The sequence below is a fragment of the Chelonia mydas genome, chromosome 7 (genome assembly GCF_015237465.2).
Source record: "Chelonia mydas isolate rCheMyd1 chromosome 7, rCheMyd1.pri.v2, whole genome shotgun sequence".
Lineage (NCBI taxonomy): Eukaryota > Metazoa > Chordata > Testudines > Cheloniidae > Chelonia > Chelonia mydas.
Window position 1 is genome coordinate 1,943,766 of NC_057853.1, and position 14,572 is coordinate 1,958,337.

At 48.3% G+C, this 14,572-nt stretch overlaps 1 protein-coding gene across 2 annotated transcripts in view; it reads right to left on the reverse strand.

The window, feature by feature from the left end:
- Positions 1–2,592: 2,592 nt before the first annotated feature.
- The window catches only part of FAM107A (family with sequence similarity 107 member A), a 65,143-nt gene continuing 53,163 nt past the window's right edge, over positions 2,593–14,572 (reverse strand). For both annotated transcript variants that reach the window (XM_037905520.2, XM_027828242.3), the window contains 3 exons: positions 12,463–12,637; positions 7,635–7,791; positions 2,593–6,562 (listed from right to left, as the gene is read on the reverse strand). In XM_037905520.2, coding sequence (XP_037761448.1) covers positions 6,455–6,562; positions 7,635–7,791; positions 12,463–12,637 — 440 coding nt within the window. In that variant the 3' untranslated portion in view covers positions 2,593–6,454. The remainder of the gene's footprint in view (positions 6,563–7,634; positions 7,792–12,462; positions 12,638–14,572) is intronic.

The window sequence follows — 14,572 nt, forward strand, 5'->3', positions numbered from 1 at the left end:
TCTGTTAACAGCTGACGGTGAAAACTCAGCCTATCTGGTTTTGGGATGCGGCTGTCTCTAGCCAAAGGCCTGGGATCTTGCGTGCATGTTGGTTTGTTTATATCGTGCATCCAGGCGCATGCACAGAAAATGGGAAATGTGCCCAAATGGGAAAACATATCTCCCCTGAAAACAAATGCCAGCCCTGGAGGGGGCTTGCTCCTCCTTCTCCCAAACGGACAGGCAGAGATGCTTTCACTTTGTTTTCCATGTCCACAGTTAGTATGGGATGCCCAGTGAACATGGCGTCTGCCCCCGTTGGGTATGGCACAGCACCAGGGTAGGGCCCTTTGTTGTATTAGTTAGCTGATCTGAATGGCGTCGCCTGGGTTATCACACAGTGAGCGCAGCAGCGTGAGGCTTCTGCTCTCACCCCACCAGGGTTTCCAGAGGAATGCCAGGGACCAGTGCTGGTAACGACATGACTGATTGCATTGCCAGGCTGCAGTCAGAGCACCCAGGCTTCTCCTGCACAGGGGCCACGCTAGCCTTTCCTGCCACGCGAGCGCCTCTTCTCTGGAATTAGAATGCTGGTAATTAGAGCGGGTTGGGACTTGCTCCGTTAAACGTCCTTTCTTTGGAAAATGCTGATTCATGAAAAGCGAAACTTTTCCCGGGAATGTGTCGGTTTTGCTGACACTCTCCTTGGGAAGGTTTCTCAGGCCCTGGATGAGTTTTGGGAGCGAGGAGGAAGAAGGCGTGGGAGAGGCCCCCCCCCAGGATAGACTGGGGAGTCAGCGCTGGGGACAAAGAAGACCCAGGCCCAAGTCTCTTCTCTGCCTGATTCAGACTAGGGACTGGAACCTGGTTTTCCCCATCCTAGATCGTTCCTTGCTCTCTCACAGCTACTGGCTGTTCTGGGGTGGGTCCCTCTCTCAGTTTTCATGGAAAACTTTGGACGATCTCAGGGTTTGTCCCAGTGCAGAGCAGGAACCAATGTCAAAGTCTGGAACATTTTCATGGGATAAGAAATCTGTTTCCTGCCCACCTCCGCTGGGAATGGCGTTGGGCAATGACAGGGGGTTATCAGCTGCAACAGTGTGTTCCTTTACATTATGGATGCTCTAGAAAACCTGCGTGTAAAAATACTTAGTGACTATGGCCCAGCCCAGTGAAATCAATCACAATGGCCTGTCTTCCTGAGAGTTGTATGAAGGGGCAGCTGTGACCCTAGAAGCACCCCAGTGCTGTTGTCATGGTCTGTGGCTAAAAGGTGTCATGGAGGGTGTTGTATGCAAACTGGCAACACGCTGGTCGGTGAAAGGCTTGCGTGGCATATGTACGGGTGATACGTGAAACATTATAAATATATGCTGGAAAGATGCTCTTCAAACGTGTTTGGCAGGTAGAGCGTAAGTCATCCTGCCCTAGGCAAAGGACTATGGCCTGGCCTACTTGGAGGTGTCTCCCGTGAGAGACAATGAAAGCACAGTGACAGGCAGGGCATCAAACTACTGCGTGGGGGAGATAGTCACTTAGCTAGCATGGCAGGGGGAGACTGCTCACATTAACACGGTGTCAGCAACCTGGTGGACATAGCAAGCTGAGCTGCAGGAGAGCTTCCTGACTTTGAAAACAAAGAGAAAACTTTGAGACTCTGTGCAGAGAGAAAAGGCCATTTTGGCACTGGTTGCCCGAGGAGACAAAGAAGTCCAGCGCTTTGTGCTGTGTGTGTTGGATCCTAGGTAAGGAGTGGCCAGCCATGCCAGAAGAACACCTGCAGGGAGGAATCTACTGTGTACAAAAGATGGGTTCATGACATTAGGTTTTAGTCTTTCTTAGAAGAGTATTTTAATTTTGTTTGTTTGTAGCCATTTGTATCCCAATTCCTTCCACCTGGTGTCTCTTAAATCTCTGGTCTGTGTTAATAAACCTCATCTTGTTTTATTACACAACCAGCTCAGTGCAGCGTTTCAAACTGGAGAGTGCAATCCCCAGCCAAGCTCAGAGGGTGGTGCTGGCTCTTTAAAGGAGCAGCCAACTTGACAATGTTTGTGAATGCTACAGCCCTGCAGAGGAGACAGCTTTGCGGAGACTCAGGGCTAAAGGGGCTGTTGGGATCACCCTGCAAGTCGTACACAGGCTGGTGGAAGCTACGGGGAGGGCACTGTGCTGTAAGCAAGCCGCTGGCATCGGGGCTCTGAACCAAAGCTGCACAACACAGACGCACCCAGGGTTACAGAGCAGGAGGTGACACCTCCCCTTCCTGGTCTGGGTGAACCCCAAAGCATCACAGCTGCTCGAGACCCTTACCAGAGGGATGTGTTCAGTAGAGTCGCTTTGCTACGGTTCCTCACCGGGTTTTTTTTAAAGCATTTGGGCCTCGACTTTTCAGTTTGGAAATTAAAAAAATAAAGGTTTCTGATTTTAAGAGGGTGGGTAAGGAAGGCCTTACAGACATGGGGCCTGCTCCTGCATAGTTACTTTCAGTAAATTCAGTGTGAGTTTTGGGTGATCAAGAAATACAAGACTGGGCCCTGGAGAGGAAAACATTTTCTTGTTGAGCCTGATACTGCAGCACTAATGGACCAATCAACTGTCAGACTTCAGTGATTTAATTTGAAATCATTTTATTTGGCTGTTGTCTGCCTTCATCCATGGAGCTTTTTCAGTTCCTTGTGGAAAAGAGCAAAATATACAATCATCACTTGATTTATTTGCTGATCATCTTTCTTCAGAAATGTGTGCATTAAATAATGTGAGCAACAACAGTTAATTTGAATAAAATTGCATAATATATAAGTGCATATACATACACACATACAGTATGTATACTATGTAGAGCATTATATAGCATCAACAATGCAAAAGGTTGTCTTTTCAGTCGTATTGGGAATGTGCATCGTTTGGGTACATCACATTTATTTGCGGAAGCATTTGAAAGGGATACTAGCAGGAAATTTAGGCCCATCATTTAGGTTTTTATTTAAAAGTCAAAAAAAAAAAAAAAAGTTTTACAAAACCTAGTAATGTAATAATGATAGTACTGTTGTCACTGATCAGTTTCTTTAAAATTCCGTGACAACTGGTTTTATTTTCTTTGGCTTTAAACATTCCCCGCAGTGTTTACAACCTGAACAGTGTGGCCAGACTCCAGGGTCAGGACCAGAACCTGACTAGAAACTTGTCTCCCGCATTTTTCTAGGCCGAGCAGAGTGGCGGGTGAAATACAAATGGTATCTGCGGTGAAAGGACTTTTCAAATGCTTTCAGTTTTCACACCTTAACCGGTTGCTGGGTAAAACAGATGAGGATATGTGTGTTTGAAAATGATGCAATTTTAAACTTGCTAGTAAACCCTTAAATACTCACAGCATCATTTCAAACGTGCAGCCCCTTAGAGCCAGAGCCTGCAGTCCTTGCTGAGGGTGAACGTCTTCCTCTCTCCCAGCCTGTGCTGAGGGCTGAATGCCAGGGCTAGGGCAGAGGGACCCCTCTTCTACCATGTGGAACAGGGAGCAGGGAACCAGGCAATTGATTTGCGAGTGTTACTCTAGCAATTGGGCTGTCGTTGATTATGGCGAGCTCGGCGGCTCTGGGCAGTGTGTGGCCCTGCTGGCCCCCCTCCGCGTGGCTCAGTCTCCACCATGGCGTGTGATGCTGTGGAGCCTGGCTGTGCAGTGCACAGGGGCACGTGGCGTCTCCCTGGTGTGGGTCTGCCCTCTGTGACTTTCGGTTCGGCTGTAGTTTGGGCCTTGTCTCTCCACGGGCAGGCAGATGTCTTCTGGCATCGCTGGGGAACTTACCCTGAATCAGAAGTGCATGATTTGGCCCCTCCCTTCTGTTAGAATACACCCCACCTTTTCCTGCCCTGCAGCCTCAATGAATCCCAGGCTGCAGTCATGCTTTACCATCACCCGTAACACAGACACTTGGTCAAAATGTGAACAGCACAGGTCTCCGCCAACATGAGCCTACTCAGCCAGTCCACTGACAGGGATTTACAGACTCGCCCATGTTGACCTTGGCCCTCAGCTTAGCCAGGCCCTGCTGGGTGGTTTTCATGCTATGGATTAAAAGGACACGGTTGCTACCAGTACTGCAGGTTTTCCTTTATGCAAGCGCTTAGCTCTTTTTGCAGTGCAGGGAGTGGACATACGGTCCTGTGCTCTGCTTATGGTGAGCGATTAGCCTGGAGCTTAACTGGTGCAGGCTGTCTGCACTGGGGTGAGTTTCACCTTTAGAGAAGTCATGTTTGTTTGTTTCATTTCTTGGCCATGTTTAATTAAGACACCTTAACCAGTGCTGTAACCCCTGGGAGGAAAGCACTGAAGCCATCAGAAACCTGGCTCAGTTAGGTTTGGCTAATAACAATGTTATTTAAGTTGATGCTACTGAGTGGGTGTAACACAGTGTTCTTCACAGCCATATGTAAAATGTTCCCAACTGCTCCCCTTTTGTGTCGGTGAGAAATTTCTCTTTAAAAAAACCCACAATACTGCTTTTTCCACACTGATTGCCCAACAAGCTAAGCGAAAAGCTGCATTTAGCGGAAAGGATGGAGTAGCTGATTTCAGACTGAATTGGCTCTATGCTGACGAGAGGCGCTAGCTTTTGGAAACAAACACTAGTTTAGAATAAACATGCTGGGTGAGGTGGTGCTAATCTCCACAGAGACAGTGCTGGGAGCTGGAGCTCTCATGAACCGGATTCAGCTAAGGGCTTCCAGAGTCTGATACAGTACCCGGAGATACCTGGGTTACTGCTCACGCCTCGTTGCTGGGTTCAGATATTTCCTCAAGCTGCCAGAATAAGCAACAGTCTCTTGAACTAGCAGAGCTTGGGGAGACCAGAAAATGTGTTTGTGGGGGTTGCTTTAATTTTTTAACAAAGATGTGATGAATCCCCAGTGCTCATTGACTTTGCATGTGAATCCGCTGGGGCTCACACAGTGGATATTGTTTAATCACCTGATGCCTTTGTCACAGGCCAGGCCCACTGACTGCTGTGATCAGACAGTCGGTATCCAAAGGCAGCCAATAGCTTATTTTGCTCTCACATTTTATCGGGGACACAGTGAGTGATAAGAAGCCAAGAGCCAGAGAATTTTTCTCCAGATTGGAACTTCCCCAAAGTTCAGGCATGGGGGGAGCTGAAGTTTGGGTTAGGAGTGAGGGAGTTCTGACTGCAAAGGTGCCACCTTCCATGGCAACACACGCTGGGCGCTGCCACCATGAACACTAGAAGATACTCTGCATTCGTGGCAAATGAGCATGGCCACTCTCCCCTTAACAGGCCTCCAGGGGAGGAGGATAACTATGGAACATGACCATGTATTTTGCCGTGATCCACATCTGCCCCTCAGTCACAAAAACTGGTGCAGGTCCCAGCTATGCAGTAGCACTAAGTCGAGCTGCTGCTAGGTCTGAGGGGCTTTATACTGACCCCTCCAGCCCAGCTATGCGAGCTGTCAAGCAATGCACCAGGAACACGCTTTTCAGAGCTGTTAAAATAACAGGTGTCTAGCGGGGGGGAGGGGACCCAAAGCCCAACAATCTGGAGAGAAGAGTCAATGAGTCTGCTGCTCTGACTCTGGGGATGAGCTGCTCTGGCCAAGGGGACCTGCTGGCTGGGCAGGGTGCAGTCTGGTTAACCCCAATGCTCAGAACTCCCAGTCTTTGCTTTAAGTGTCTGACATTAGCCTTAACCCGAGGTGGCCTCTGTGGTGCAGCCCACTGTGCTACCTGCTATGTAGCTACGTCCTAGTTCGTTATCAGATTTTCAGTGTAAGTTCAGGACAGCTACCAGGACCCTGTTTGGCAAGGATGACTCAGTAACACGCAGATATGGGACTTGAGTTTCTCACAGCAGCTAAACAGGGGCGTACTGCAAGGACACATAGCTTCTCTAAGGCTTAAATCTTACAGCCACCCTATAGCTCTCCCATCTGGCCCCTGCGCGTCACTGAGGCCATGCCCAGCGATATGCAGGATCATCCCTTTAAGGTATCACCTGTAGGTTTCCAGGAAGCCCTCCCAAGCTACAGCTGCTGTCCTGTAGATTTCAGTACCAGCAGCCACACGGTCGGAGATCATCTGGGATGATTACTTAGGAGGGTCTCCCAAACCTGTCACTCCATAAACGCCTCTGTCTTGAGCATATGCTGTATCTCAAGGGGTTAACCAAGAGTTAATAGGGATAGATGTTAGCATGGACCCACAAACTGAGGGGAAAATGACCTCATTTGCCTCCACATCTTCTCATGTGAGTACTTCTACTGGCAAATACTGCACCTTTACCATTTAAATACCCTGTCCTGGACGGGAAAGCCCTTTTATGCATTTCTACTGGAGCAAGCATTAGTAACAGTAAGTAGCCCCAAGGACATGGCTGTAAATGTCCACCACATACAAAGATGGCAGTGTGTAGGTGTTAGCGCCAGCTTGATATGATCCTCCATTTAGGTTTGGCAGATGCTACACTACTTTCTCTTCTCCAGTTAGCGTTGATGTTCTTCTCAAGTTCTCTTTTACTTTAATAAATTCTGGTGCATGTTCTTCATGCTTCTCTTGTCCTCTCTCCAGCTAGATGAAAGAGCAGTGACTGTTATTAGTCTGCTAGAGAACAGAAGTGCAAGCCATTCACTACATTGTTGCACGTTTCATACTTAATTACTGTTGGCCGGAGTCTGTTGCTCTTACTCACACTGAGTAGCCCCTTGTTCTGCTATTGGTCCCGTTGGTTTCAGTGGAGCTATTTATAGAGTAAGGTACTACTTAACGTGAGTAAGGGTAGCAGATCTGTCCCTACATAAATAAGCAATGGATAATTATAAAGTATTATGTTAATGTAGTTATTACGCCTGGAACAGCTAAAGATTTCAGTTGTATGTAGTTAGAGAAACTAGACAGTAAAATCGGAATGAATGTCACTCAGTCATCTGGGCTGGCAGCAGGTCTGAAGGGAGGGCCCGGTCCCTGCCAGGCACGGGCGTAAGGAACGCTGTTGAGTAGGGCTGGCCGGCAACAAAAATACCGGTTTGTGACAAATGTCAAGGTGTTGCCATTAGGTTTCGTTCTGCAGCAGAACAGACTGAGACCTTTTGAAATTTTACACCCGGAAATTGAGAGCGAGCGACAGAGAGACTAGCCAATAGCCCAGTGGTGAGGGCGTGCACCTGGGATGTGAGAGGCTGCATCAGGCAGAACAAGGACCTGAACCTGGCTCCGCATGGCCTAGGTAACAACCCTAACTGCTGGATTACTGGCTATTCCCTGGTGGGTCGCCCTCTCTCTCTGGGTTTGACCAGAAATTCCATCCTGGACCCGAGAAACCTTCCCAGCAAAAGCTTTGCCCATCCCAATACTTTCCCGGGGAAGGTTTTGGTTTGAGCGATTGGCATTTTCTGGTGAAAAAACGTTATGTCAACAATTTCCGGCGGTCTCCGGGAGGTGTTGTGCCAGAGGCTGCCCGCTGGGGCAGACTGGCTTCGCGTGCCACTACTCAGCCACTGTCCTTCCACAGCACCACCTCGCGCTTGGGGCAGAGATAAGGCCCTGGCTCAGCTCTGATGGAGAGCAAACCCTCTCTTTAGACTTGGCCCTTGTGCAGGGCACTTAATATAACATTGGGAGTCATTTAAAATTCAGTTTCTACCTGATCCAGCCTCTGCTGTCGCTTCAGGAGCTCTTGTTCAAATGGAGATTGCAATTTCTTTGCCTCTTCTTCTTCCTTTTTCTGCCGGAGCAGTTGATTTCGCCGTCGGTGCTCAAGCACTCGCTGGAGCTCAGGCTTGCTCTCCACACCCAAGCCTCTGTGAATAGAGCACAGAGTATCTCTCAGCTGGAGCCCTTTCTACCTTCAGCCCTGAATCTCATTGCCGTTCGAGGTGTGCGGAGCCTGCTGGTTCAGCGAGCTGGGGCGCAGTCTTCAGATCCAAACAGGAACATGAAAGACCTGAGCCAAAGCCCACTGAAGTCAACAGAGAGACTCCCAACAGTTTCAGTGGGCATTGAATGGGATTCTAAATGGCCCTTCCTCACCCACTGAATAATGATGCACGGCCTGGTGCCAAAATCGAAATAAATCACAGTAAATGAGATGGAAACTCCCTTATTCCTGGGGTGGAGCTTATCCAGTCTCCGAAACTACATGCAAAACCCAAGCAACATTAAAATAACATAATGAAGATTTTACACTTTAACTATAGGTTAATGAAGTTTATTGGCTGGGAACAGGTAGCGATATGTATCTGCTGTTAACCCATTAATGCATTAATAGGGGATGTGTAACATGTGTGATGTTTACAGTGGGTGGCTGGGAATCATGGGCATAGAAAGCTAGCCAGATCTGGTGCCCCATGTCCATTGCCACCGTCAGGTTCTGTGAGCTGGGGGAAGTGGGACAGTCTGCAGTGGCCTTTCTTATTGATTTGTAGCTAATTCTAAAAAGGGATCATTGGGCTATGAGTCTGTCATGGAAGTCACGGATTCTGTGACTTTCCAGGACCTCCGTGATTTCTGCAGTGGCCAGTGCAGCTGGCTCCGGGGCTGCCCTTGTGCAGCCCCTGGGCCAGCTGCACGGCTGCTGCTGGGGCAGTCTCAGGCCACTGCCCCCTCCATCACCCAGCAGCAGAAGAAGAGGTCTCGACTGCTGTGCCCCCCCGCCCCAGCAGCAGCAGGGGTCCTTGGCTGCCACCACCCGTCCCCCCTCTCCCCAACACCTGCAGAGGTCCTTGGCTGCGCACTGCTGCCGATCCCCCGCAGCACCCACGGGGGTCCTGGGCCAAGCACTGCCCCCCCAAAGCACCCACGGCACTCCCGGGCCACTCCCTGCCCCGAGCACCCGCAGGCCACCCCCTGCCTTAGTGCACCCAAGATTTAGTCAGGGGACTTGTATAGAGTACAAGTCATGGATAGATTACGGGCCATGAATTTTTGTTTACTGCCCGTGACCTGTCCATGACTTTTACTAACAGTCCCGGTGACTAAAACGTAACCTTAATCGTGTGTAACTTTATGAGGCTGTTTAAGTGCCTGAGTTTTTTCTTTTTTACCGGCAGGGGGAGTGGGTGACAGCAATTAGCCCTGCAGTTTACTTCTAACCCTCAAGCAGTTTATTTCCTCACTGTATCTAGTCTAGGTTCACCTCCACTCGCTTTATGGCTCTGCTGATTTTAGAGCTGGAGCTAACAGAGTGATGCTCCTGCCTGATGTAGAGAGTTTGGGCCTTTTGGCCAAAATAAAAGGCCCCTTTTCCTGAACGCACAAGTGTCTGTCAATAACTGAGGCAGTTTCACCCCTGAGATGTGTATTAATACAGCAGTGCTGGTCCGAGCAGCCGAGGTCTGCGACCTGATGGGCTCACTGGAAATGAGACATGTCCGGAGCTTTCACCTGCGTGTTAGCGCATTGTGGGCACACGAGAGAAGGTCCTGAAGCAAATCCCTAGATTCAAGCACCTTCCATCATTGGGATGTTCAAAATCCAACCAGAGCTAGATTCCGATTTTTAAAACGCCTCCAACCTTCTTCATAATGGGCCACATGAACCCCTAAGACACCAGGTCAGAAGGACTCATGACTAGTTGATTCTCTATCTATAAAACACACCGAAACCACATTAAAATAACAAAGCCAAACACTCAGAAGTCAGGAAATGCCAAAATTAAAGCTTCCTGTGCATATGCATTATGAGACAGTCGTCAATTACATGGGCACATACTGTTATTTTCATCAGGACCCCTGCCTCAGTCAGTGCACAGGGTGGGTGGTGTACAGGCCGTCTTAATTGTGGCATTTCCTAACTTGTGAGGGCTTAGCTATGCCACTTTAATGTTCTTTTAGCAGTGTTTTTGTGTGTGTAATTTCCTAGGTTTTTTAAAAAAGCAAACTGGCATCATAGTGACACGCACGTGGGTGATCAGCTGGGTTAGACCCTTCAGATCCACCTCACACACACCCCTCTGCCACTTGAGCAGCAGCTGATTGCAAGAGCAGGTTGTCGCTCTCTCGCACACACACGCACAGACAGACACACGCACTTTGCCAGTGGGTTTCACTTCTGCCTGTTCCCCCACAAGCTTGACCACTCTGGCTGAAACTTTTTAAAAAACAATTCAGCCTGAACAGACACCTGACATGGACAGTTTCAACCCAAATAGTCATCAGTACCTGAAACCAGGGGTTTAGAATGGGAAGGGTTGGGCAACCCGCCCTGGCGAGATAACAGAATGAGCGAGAGGCTCAGGTGACTTGCCCGGGGCTGCATAGGGAATTGGTGACAGAGAACCCAATGTCCTCATGAGTCTAATGCCCCAAACACAAGATCACCTTTTTTCCTCTCTTTACACTACAGTGTGAGGGTCCCTACTCTTCTTCTAGGATTGGGGGAGGGTTTAAAATCTTCCCCACCACAGAGAAGCTGAACCTGTCCCTTGTCAATATTAAAAATCCCTTTGATATAAATCACTAAAATCTCCTGTAATCACTTCTGCCTCATGGTGACTCCATACTTGACACGTTTGCAACGCTTGCTCAGCTATAAATTCATATGAACCGATCCACTTATAGGGACACATCTACACTTGCTGAACTTTGAGAAGCAAAGACTTTGCTTAACTTTAGTCTGACTGTGCTAAATTATAAGAAACTAACAGAAGAGCTGATTAAGAAGTGATCTCAGTGATATTGACACAGAATGGCCGCGACCAAGCCCCCTTGTCCAGGGCAATTGGAAAGTCAGTGTCCTTGGAGGACAATTTGGAGTAGTTTGGAATTGTACATTTTACTGAACTTCTAGAAGTAGTTGGGGAAGTTTTATTTTTTGAGGGAGAGGAATCAGAAGTTTTATAGCTGTCCACTATGGGGAAAGACTGATTATACTGTGATCTGCCACATTTCTGTAGGCTTGATCCAAATTCCATGTAAATCAATGCGCTTTGGCTCAGCCCCTAAAGCCCTTTAAAGCTGGATGAAATATTCTGAACACAGTTACATTTAACTGCAGATATGAGGCACATTTTGTACAATACAGGGCATCATGCATTCTTCTGGAAAAAGGATTTTCTTGGTCACTTTTCACAAGGCCTTGGGCGGGGGAGGGGAAGGGGGCCAACTGAAGCTTTGAGAAACCTAACTGGAGTTTAAAGAAAAGATGTCTGAGGTTCTCAAAAGAGAGAGAGAGCTTGTGGTAGTATAGGCTGTATTCTGGGGACATCTAGTGGGCTAAGGGGAAGTAACATAAGGCAGCATGCCCAGCGCTCTACCATCAAATTGCAGCTCACTTTTGTATTGATCAATGAAAAGTTAAGCTAAACGAAGTGCATTCTCTGCTCTGCTCCCAGCGTGGTGTGCGCAGGTGACCTGTCCAAGTCCACATTATCATCTGTAATGACAGGGTCAAGTCCAAGTCCAGGTTGTGTCAATATCAATGACCCCAATTTGCTTTTGGAGGGCTTGATTGTTAGCCGATTAAATACCTTGATTTGTCTCTTACGATTACTGATGTCACTTTCAATCAGTCTGGCTGCTGTTCATAATTAGCCGAGCAAATGGATATTATTGTTATTTGATGATGTCAGATTTGCAAACAGCTCAGACTGTTAGGAAACATCCCACTGAGAGTCAGTAGAATTCGCTCCTTGCTCAAAGGGCTCTGTACCAAATGTGCTTTTACCCAGCTGCTTTCGAAATCATCACTTTCCACGTTACTGCGGGAGTGCTGATGCACCTGTGGGCCTAATTCCCTATTGCCATATTCCAGCTTTACACTGCTGTAACTCCATTGATTACAACATGGTTAAACTGGAGGAACACACTGGAGAATCAGGCCCATGAATGCTGTCTCAGGCTTTAACCTAGCACCAGTCTGCTTGTAGGGAAATGGGTGTCAGCATTTTCCCAGTATGCAGGAGCCTGCATTGATATGATCTGCGCTGTCAATAAACAGAGCAGTCCACCTTTCCCCAGCAAAAAATTCACACCAAACACTCCAAGAGGCATAGACGGGCTGTAAATCGTGGCATTGCCTGGTGGGCAGGGGGAATAAGACAGGAGGGAGGGATGTTTGTGGGACACAAGACAAGACTTGGAGGGTTCAGCTGGCTGAGCGATCTGATTCTCGGAGGTGCTTAGCACCTGCAGCTCCCACTGCCTTCCGTTGGAATGGCTGGTGAGCACTCTGCAGCTCTGAAAAGCAGGCCCCTAGCTTTTAGGAACTTCCTAGCTTTTCCGAATGACAGAGCGATTCTTTTACAATCTGGGTCACAGCATGGCAGAGAAAAGCCGCCTCCCACTGTAGCCTGTTTCACGCCTTTTGCTGTTTGCCCATAACAGTAAAACGATTTGCCGCAATCGTCAAAAACCCAGCCTGTGGCTTTCTGATGAGTCACTGCTGCCTGCCCTGATGTGACACCAGAAACCACAGTCTCTCTCATCCAGCCCAATGCAAAGGCCGCTGAAGAGGCGTTTGCGTCTTTACCTCACCTTTTGTGGTTCATAAGCAGCTCTCTGTGGAGCTCTTGGTGGCTTTTCGAGGCTTTTACAGGATTTAGGAGCTTCTTAGGTTTGATGAGATCCGGGTTTCCATCTATGTAGTCTGGGTGAGACATGAAATTCCTAACCTCAGGCCGCTCCCTCTGTATTTCTGAATACATAGACGCTGGAAGAGAAAAGAGAAGGCTCATTATAGACAGGAACAAATTGAATTTGAGGTCAAAAATCCAACAGGTACACCTTCCTTTCACCCCGACCCCCGGGTGGTGTGTGTATGTGTGTGCCGGTATGTATGTGTGTTTTTTAATAGCACCAGGTAGCCCCAGTGAAGAGCCAGGATGCTTGGTGCTGTACAAACGCAACAAAAAGAGGGTCCCTTCCCCAAAGAGCTTACAATCTAAGTGTGTGGGTGTGTGTGGCTTGGCGTGTGTGGGTGTGCATGTACCCATGCAAAAAATCTTGCTGTTCAGAAAATCCCCATGATAGTGTGAATTTTATACAAATGAATTAGTCCACTTGTTAAACGGTGGCAGCTGCTCAGTTCACGGGCTACAGCATTTAATGACAATGATCGATTAATGCCCGTCGCTACGCTGCAATCGTTTATGACAATGAAATAGGGCATAATAAAACAAAAGACAAACACTGGCCCAGATACTCCCATGTGGTGCTGCTACTTTGCACCTTACTGCTAATGCATCCAGACCCTAACGAGCGCAGATCCAGGTGGACCCATGACGACAGGATGTGACCCCATAAACTGCTCCGAAGAAACTGTCATAAATTGTATGAAATGTATGAAATCTTAAACTGTCAGTGATACCCTACTGGTCTACTGCTTTGTACCCAACCCTGTGCCCCAGAGTATCAAGATTACAGTTCACACATCTCATACTTAATATGTTAATATGTCAAAACATGTGCTTGTGATGTTGTAATTGACAATATTTTGGATGTCAGACTAGCCTGCTGATGTTGTGCAAAGTTCAATAACTTTAAAAAATATATATTTATACAAAATGACCAAAACCACAGACTGAGGGATAAAGTACGCGAACTTTCAAGGGTCTTTTAGCACAATGCACAGCCAGGCTGACGAGGTTTGTGCCAGGATGCATAAAGGATGCATGCGTGCAGAAATTGAAGTGGCCTGTAACGAGGAATTCATTCTTAACCACTCACTCACAACCACCTGCGCGTACAGTTTGGAAATTTACAAATCAGTGCAGCGTAACCTCAGGAAGCAAGTGCACGCAGCACTACGTCAGGAACTCTCTCTCTTTTACACTGTTTTGGAGAGCGTACTGTGGGGGTGTTTGGGTCCGGGGAACAGCAGGGCAAACTGTTGGTTTGCAATATCTTTCTCTTTTCAGCTATAAAATCCATTTGAAAGAGCAATCAATGGAACAAGGCCGGCTAGGGTGATTCTTCCAGAATCAGTAAGAGTTCACCAAACTTAAAATGGGTTGCTAGCAAATAAACTTGTGTAAGAACGAATACTGCTGAGGAAAATGACTCAGTTCTGAACAGCTTCCCATTGCATGTTAATGGGGCTAGAGCCCCAGCACGCTGGGAATGAAGAAAAACAAATCACATCCCATTACATCAGCATAATTGGGGTGAAAAGTTCAGTACACATTTCAAGGTTGCTGGGATCCTGGGCCAATGATGTCTTATACCAAATTATTTTCTATTAGAATCATACATTATTATTGGCAGACGTGAAAGATGGCTGGGGGCAGCCGTTCAGTGACAAATGCCTGACTGATTCATATACTTCTAGGGCAGAGGTGAGCAAACTACAGCCCGTGGGCCACATCTGGCCCATGGGACTGTCTTGCCCGGCCCCTGAGCTCCCAGTCCGGGAGGCTAGTCCCTGGCCCCTCCCCTGCTGTTCCCCCTCCCCCGCAGCCTGAGCGCGCCGAGCTGCCAGCACTCTGACCCATCGCTCTTCCTGGGCAGCACGGCAGCGTGGCTGGCTCTGGCATGGTAAGGGGGGGCGGGGAGCGGGGGGTCCCGGGGCGGCAGTCAGGGGACAGGGAGCAGGGGGCGGTTGGATGGGTCGGGAGTTCTGGGGGGGGCATTCAGGGAGCGGGGGGTT